The sequence below is a fragment of the Pinus tabuliformis genome, chromosome 8, assembly GCF_031772625.1.
Source record: "Pinus tabuliformis cultivar Carrire ecotype Pingquan chromosome 8, CPIR1, whole genome shotgun sequence".
Classification (NCBI taxonomy): domain Eukaryota; kingdom Viridiplantae; phylum Streptophyta; class Pinopsida; order Pinales; family Pinaceae; genus Pinus; species Pinus tabuliformis.
Genome location: NC_142294.1, coordinates 1,481,090,212 through 1,481,098,041, shown reverse-complemented (window position 1 = coordinate 1,481,098,041; position 7,830 = coordinate 1,481,090,212). Strand labels below are relative to the sequence as shown.

Sequence of the window (7,830 nt, the reverse complement as noted above, 5' to 3'; positions counted from 1 at the left end):
GTTCTTTGTCGAACTTCGGCTCCTCTCTGTCACAATGTCTTCAGGCTGTGCATGTAAACTGCGGCAGTGGCATTCTCATTTCAGTTGGCATTTCCAACGGTGGCTTGTTCTCAAGTTGGCGTTATGGTTTCCTTCGGCTTCTACGCAATCTTCATGTAAATGTCCTGTCCCTGCTTCAATCATCAACGCTTCCTTCCTCAGTCGTTAATATGGTTTGTTCCTTGTTCGCTATAGTCAATGGTTGGTGTTCTGGGAATGTTTCTCCACAATGCTACTACAAGCTCTCAGGTATGGTCACGGTCTCTTACTCTTGCTCTGTAATTTCCTTCCTTTTAATTGATGTTTGGCTGACTCTTTCGAATGCTGGCTCTACAGGTATTGAGGGCTTCAGTAGGAGGGTTCAACCAAGGCTCTTCTCAATCCTATTCAGTAGGCTCTGCCACTCTACAATATTTTTGTTGGTTCCTTGTATGGCTTTGTCAACTCAGGTTCTCGTTCCTTAGTTTATGTCTATCATGCCTTCAAATCCTCACCTAGGATTTCACCACTCTTGGTCGGTGCCTGCTCTGTTGTATTAGTATATCGAAATCGAAGCCCTCTTCCAAGGTTTGTAATTTAGGGTCTTGTATGTATGTAACCCTTGGTATTTTATTCTTTTGTGACTCTTTTTGTGGCTCTGGAAATGAAAATGATATTGAAAGATGTAATGTTACACATGTAAATTTACCTGTAATTTCCATGGCTTGTATTTGTTGTCTCGTCGCTAGAACTATTGTTGTATATCGTCGACTTATTAATTGAATTGTTTGGAATGCTTTGCTAAATGTTGTAGTCATGTTGATAATGAAATCTTCACTCGGGCTTGTTTTCTCGGCCAATAATAATTCTGGTTTGTGTCTGCGTTTACTGTTATGATGTCTGCAAATTCTTTGTGTTGTTCTGCTCCTTAGCACAGTTAACAAACTGACTATCCCTCTCGGGTAACATAACAGAAAAGGTTTATTTTATGGAACCTGTAACTTATAGCTATACATTTTCAAAGTATTCTCAGTCAGATTTTTAACAAATAGAAATAAACATATAGATGGACAACAGTCTGGATTTCTCTGTTGATATTATTTTTATTAGAGTGTGAGTGGTCTTCAACTGAACCCCTCTATAGTCTTGTTCTGTTACATTTATAGCTACTCAGTTCCAGTTAATGAAACTGTATGATTGTTCTTTCAATTGGGTTTTTACAGTTATTTGGCTATGAATCAGTTGTCCTATATTACGACAAGATTTTGTCTCCCAGTACATTTGTCTTTTCTTTTCCTTTTAAAACAAAAAGGATAATCCTGATTTGCTAACAATAGACAACACCAGATCCTAACTATGTAACGGTCTTTAACTAAATGAAAGTAAATAAAAGTAACAATCCTACCTAATTTTCCTGTTGACCATCATAAATAAAACTCATAAAAGTAAATTCACTATTCTTTGACCTGGCTGAGACTTCACCCGGTCATGGTGAGCTAGATGCTCCTGCATCAGGCTCCCAGGGCAGAAAGAAATCATGGCTCCCGTCCATGAGCTTCTCGACAGAAGTACCTGTCTGTTCGATCTGCCTGGCATCAAGCCACGAACTGTCCTTAATTGGATGATTCTTCCACTTGACCAGGTACTGTAAGTACTCCTTCTGCTGAGTTCGTTTCACCACCTGAGTGTCGAGAATGCTCTCGATCTCGGGAGGTGGAACGTAAGGCATCTGTCTCTTCCAAGCTTCTCCTTCATCCTGAGTGTCTTGTGTGGGTCGCGTGGTTCCTTCGTCTTCCTTCTCCTCTGGGTCAGCCGTGTAGGGAAACAAGTCTGCTACATTAAAAATAGGTGAAATGCCTATTCCTGGTGGCAACTGGATCTCATAGGCATTTTCTGAAAACTTCCGAAGAATTTTGCAGGGTCCTATTTTCTTGTACTTCAACTTATTGTACGTACCTTTAGGAAAACGTTCCTTGCGCAAATGTGCAAGGACTTCATCTCCTACATCGTACTGTACCTCCCTTCTCCGCAAATCTGCTTGTTGTTTGTACTTTAAGCTGTTGTCCTGCAATTTAAGTTTCACCTGTTCATGCAAATCCCTCATCACGTTAGCGAAATCTTCTCCGTCTGTGCTCCGCCTTTCTTGCAGTCCAAGATCCCGCAGTTCATGCACTCCGCAAGGATGCATGCCGTACAGGATTTGGAAAGGGCTCAAGCCTGTGCTGCGGTTAGGTGAATCATTGTAAGCGAATTCTGCTTGCGCCAACACTCGATCCCACATGCGCAAGTTCTCTCCCACAGGACTTCGCAGCATATTCCCTAAGCTCCTGTTTACAACTTCTATCTGTCCGTCCGTCTGCGGATGGTAAGCAGAACTGTAACTCAGCTGAGCATTCATCTTTTTCCACAGGGTACGCCAAAAATGTCCCGTGAATTTCACGTCCCTGTCTGACAGGATGGATTTGGGTAATCCGTGTAACCTGACAATCTCGTTAAAAAACAAGTGGGCCACGTGAGTGGCATCACTAGTTTTCCTGCAAGGAATAAAATGTGCCATTTTCGAAAATCTATCCACCACTACCATTACCGAGTCATACCCTCGCTGTGTCTTAGGTAGGCCTAAGACGAAATCCAAGCTGACTGAGTCCCATGGTCTGCCTGGAACAGGTAACGGTGTATACAGTCCTGCATTCTGACTGTGACCCTTTGCTAATTGGCACACTTTGCATCTAGCTACGAATCGCCGCACATCCCTCTGCATCCTTGGCCAAAAGTAAAAATGTTTGAGCTGCTCGAGTGTTTTATCCACGCTGAAATGTCTGGCCAAACCTCCACTATGCTTTTCTCGAATAATGTTCTCCCTCATCGAGCAATCTGGTATGCACAGTTGTCCGCCCTTGAACAGAAACTTCTCCTGCAAATTGTAATCTAACCAAGGGTTGGTATTCCTCACCAAGGGGTTCTGGCATGCCTCATAGGCCTCCTTAAAGTCTGCATCTGCCTGGTACAAATCTTGTAAGTGTTCAAATCCTAGCACTTGCACAGTGCTTTCCTGCAATAGTAGAGCTTTTATACTCAGCGCATCTGCTACTTTATTATCTTGCCCACTAATATGTTTCAATACGAAATTAAAGCTCTGTAGATACTCCACCCCTTTGGCGTGTTTGTGGTTCAATTTGTGCTGTTGCGTTATGTATCGTAATGCAGAGTTATCTGAAAATAGCACAAACTCATTTCCTAATAGATAATGCCTCCAGTGTTTTAGTGCCTGTATAACCGCATAAAACTCTTTATCATACGATGAGTATTTCTACCTACTCTCATTCAGCTTCTTGCTGAAAAGCGCTACAGGCTTATCCTCTTGATTGAGAATAGCTTCAATTGTTGTCCCGCTGGCATCACAGTGAACCTGAAATAACTTCTTGAAATCTGGTAATCTCAGGATCGGCCTCTCAGTAATTTTCTTCTTTAACAACTGGAAACTTCTCTCCGCTGCTTCTGTCCACCAAAAAGGTTGGCTGGCCTTCTTAATAGTATCCAGCATTGGCGCACAAATTTCACTGAAATTCCTTATGAACTTCCTATAAAAGCTTTCTAATCCATGGAAGCTACGTACCACAAACAAGTTTTTCAGAGATGGCCAATTCACTATCACTGCCACTTTCTCCGGATCCATATTCAATTCATTCTCTGCTATTACAAACCCCAAATACATCAATTCCTTCTACAGAAAAGTACATTTCTTCAAGTTTATTAGCAGTTTGTTCTGCTAATTTCTCTAGCACCTTACGCACATGTTGAAGATGTTTTCCTCTTGTCCTACTAAAGATAAGTATGTCATCCAAATAAACTATCACAAACTTCCCAATATACTCCTTCAGCATCTCATTCATTAGTCTCATGAATGTGGTGGGTGCATTGCTCAGCCCAAATGGCATGACCAGCCATTCGTACGGCCCATTATTCGTCTTAAAGGTTGTCTTCCATTCGTCCCCCTCACGTATTTGTATCTAATGGTACCCAATCTTCAAATCTATCTTGGAGAAATACGCTACCCCACTTAAACAATCCATCATATCAACCATTCGTGGTAGCAGAAACCTGTACGGAATGGTGATATTGTTGATGGCCCTTGAGTCGGTGCACATCCGCCACTCTCCTCCCTTCTTGGGGGTGAGGACTGTCGAAATAGTGCAAGGGCTTAAGCTCTCTCTTATCAATCCCTTATCCAACAGTTCTTGCACCTGCTTCTTGATTTCTTCATTGTCCTTGGGGCTCATTCGGTATGCCGCTTTGTTCGAGAAATTGGCTCCGGGTATGAAGTCAATGTGATGACTTATGCTCCTTTTGGGGGGTAACTTGTCTGGCAAGTCATCTAAAACTATGTCCCTAAACTCCTCCAACATTTGCTGGATCTCCATAGGTAAATCTATTATCTATGTATGCAATAACACTATCCTGGCCTTCTTCACCACTGCATAACCTATCTCACTGTCCTCAACCTGTCTTAAAAACTATTTTCCACTCACCAGCAATGCTCTGGTTTCACTTGTCTCAGCTGCCCCTTCTTCTTCTTTAATGGGCACAAGCGTATGCTTGATTCCATCCTTCACGAATTTATAACAATTCGTCACTCCATCGTGTGTCACTTTCCTATCGTATTGCCAAGGTCTGCCCAACAGTATGTGACAGACATCCATTGGCATGATGTCACAGACAACTTTGTCCTTGTATCTACCTATTTGAAATTCCACCTCGCTCTGTTCATCCACCAGTAACTGATGGCCTTTTTGCAGCCACGAAACCCTGTAGGGATTGGGATGCTTCAAACATTTCAATTCCAGCTTTTCTACCATCTCTGTAGACACTAAATTGTCAATACTACCGCTGTCTATAATTAATTTACAGCACTTACCTCGCAATTTACAAACTGTTCTGAATAAATCCTTCCGCTGTGTCTGGTCGGTGACCTCTTTAATTGGTTTTAACAACACTTTATGCAGCACTAAAGCTTCCCCTGTCTCTGGAACATTCTCCGCTTCTTGGGGAGGTGCTGCTGCTTCTTCCGACTGTGCCACATATGCACCCCACTGTCCAGCTTGTTCTGCTTCCGAACACTCAAACGATCTATGTCCCCATTTATGACACCGATAACATTGGTAACCAGCCCCTCTTCCTCGGCCGTTACCTCTGCCCCGCTGGGATGACCTTCCACCCCTTGTACTATCACCTCTGTCTGCTAATCTAGAAGCTCTGGAACTGCTGCCTTCTTCATTACTGCTAGCAGTCCACCCTCTACCATAGGACTGGCCTTTCCCTCTGCTGGCTCCTCGTCCTCTCCGGGCGTTCTGTCTTCTGGTGATTTTCTCCTCAGCCTTCATCGCACTTTGATACGCTTCCTCAGTGTTATTCGGTGACAAAATGCTGATTTCATCCAAAATATCCAACCTTAATCCATTAACATACCTAGCTGTCCTTTCCACTGTATCCTCTGTATATCCGGCCTGCAAATTCACTCAATAGAACTCCTCTGTATATTCCCTTACCGTCAATCCTTTCTGCCTCAGATTCTGCACCTGCCTATGTAGCACAATCTGATAGTCCCTTGGCAGAAATCTGCCTCTTAACTTGGCCACCATCCTTAACCAGGTCTTGATCGGCAGTTTGTTCATTCTTTTCCTCTCATTCTGGACGTTGTCCCACCATAGGGCTGCGTGTCCTTTCAATTTCGTCGTAGCGAACCGAACTCTGTGGTCTTCGCTGACTTCCTCACACTCGAAGTACTTATCCATCTCACTAATCCAATCTAGTAAGACTTCAATAGACAGGCTGTCGTCATACGTCGAGAGTTCCGGTTTGGGTTTACTACTCGCTACTAGAATAGACTTCAACAATCTCACTTCTGCAGACTCACCTTCCTGTCCATCTGCTGCTACTTCAGGTTCTTCCTCACTCTCGTCACCTATCTCTGGGTCTCGTCATCTACCTGCCTCTACTGCCTCCAAACGGGCAGCGAGAATTCGAATCTCCTCTCTCAATCCTTCATCTGCCAATCTGCAAGCACCTCTACCACCTCGGCCACCTCGGCCATGACCTTGTCGCCCCACTTCCATATCTTCAATCAACTTTACCTGCTCTGATACCACTTTGATGGTGCCCAACCCAAACGCCCTTATAACACTATGATATATGAAATGATTTGGTTTGTTTAACGAACGTGTGTGGAATGATTTATGCAATAGTTATGCGGTTGATTAAAACAAACAATAGAACGGACACATGTATGAAATGCACAGGATGTAACTTATGGTTGGTATGACATTTAATGAGTTCATTAAAACAGTCCTTGCCTGGGTAAGTGTGTTTCCCGCTCGAGCCTAGACTCTTCCCCCGGTTTGTCTGCTCGTTTGGTCATTTTCCATTGTTGGCTGTGGGTTTGCTACTGATCTCTGCAAGTTGGAATGTTGTGTTTATGCGTTAAACTGTGGGCATTTCTGCTTGTCTATCTTTGCATGCATGTGGGTGTTTATTCCCCGGTCCGTGGCTTGTTCTGGTTCATCCAACAGTGGCTTGGTAAGTTATCTGTCGAACTTCAGCTCCTCTCTGTCACAATGTCTTTAGGTTGTGCATGTAAACTTCAGCTGTGGCATTCTCATTTCAGTTGGCATTTCCAACGGTGGCTTGTTCTCAGGTTGGCGTTATGCTTTCCTTCAGCTTCTGCGCAATCTTCAGGTAAATGTCCTGTCCCTGCTTCAATCATCAACACTTCCTTCCTCAGTCATTAATGTGGTTTGTTCCTTGTTCGCTACAGTCAATGGTTGCTATTCTAGGAATGTTTCTCCACGATGCTACTGTGAGCTCTCAGGTATGGTCACGGTCCCTTGCTCTTGCTCTGTAATTTCCTACCTTTTAATTGATGTTTGGCTGACTCTGGCGAATGTTGGCTCTACAGGTATTGAGGGGTTCAGTAGGAGGGTTCAACCAAGGCTTTTCTCGGTCCTATCCGATAGGCTCTGCCACTCTACAATATTTTTGTTGGTTCCTTGTGTGGCTCTGTCAACTCAGGTTCTCGTTCCTTAGTTTATGTCTATCACGCCTTCAAATCCTCACCTAGGGTTTCACCACTCTCGGTCGGTGCCTGCTCTGTTGTATTAGTTTATTGAAATCGAAACCCTCTTCCAGGGTTTGTAATTCAGGGTCTTATATGTATGTAACCCTAGGTATTTTATTCTTCCGTGACTCTTTTTGTGGCTCTGGAAATGAAAACAATATTGAAATATGTAATGTTGCACATGTAAATTTACCTGTAATTTCCGTGGCTTGTATTTGTTGTCTCGTCGCTAGAACTACTGTTGTATATCGTCGACTTATTAATTGAACTGTTTGGAATGCTTTACTAAACGTTGTAGTCGTGCTGATAATGAAATCTTCACTTGGGCTTGTTTTCTCGGCCAATAATAATTCTGGTTTTTTTCTGCATTTACTATTACGGTGTCTGCAAATTCTTTGTGTTGTTCTGCTCCTTAGCACAGTTAACGAACTGACTATCCCTCTCGGGTAACATAACAGAAAAGGTTTATTTTATGGAACCTGTAACTTATAGCTATACATTTTCAAAGTATTCTCAGTCAGATTTTTAACAAATAGAAATAAACATACAGATGGACAACAGTCTGGATTTCTCTGTTGATATTATTTTTATTAGAGTGTGAGTGGTCTTCAACTGAACCCCTCTATAGTCTTGTTCTGTTACATTTATAGCTACTTAGTTCCAGTTAATGAAACTATATGATTGTTCTTTCAGCTGGGTTT

The 7,830-nt window shown here is 42.8% G+C and overlaps 1 protein-coding gene across 1 annotated transcript; it reads right to left on the bottom strand.

The window, feature by feature from the left end:
• Positions 1 to 1,553: 1,553 nt before the first annotated feature.
• Positions 1,554 to 6,131, bottom strand: LOC149241413 (uncharacterized). The gene is made up of 8 exons (XM_089370534.1): positions 6,005 to 6,131; positions 5,565 to 5,890; positions 4,548 to 5,522; positions 3,635 to 3,742; positions 3,337 to 3,427; positions 2,616 to 3,231; positions 1,856 to 2,498; positions 1,554 to 1,607 (listed from the first exon to the last, which is right to left on the bottom strand). The coding sequence occupies exons 1-8, from the start codon at positions 6,129 to 6,131 to the stop codon at positions 1,554 to 1,556; spliced, it is 2,940 nt and encodes a 979-aa protein (XP_089226660.1).
• Between the last annotated feature and the right edge of the window lie 1,699 nt (positions 6,132 to 7,830).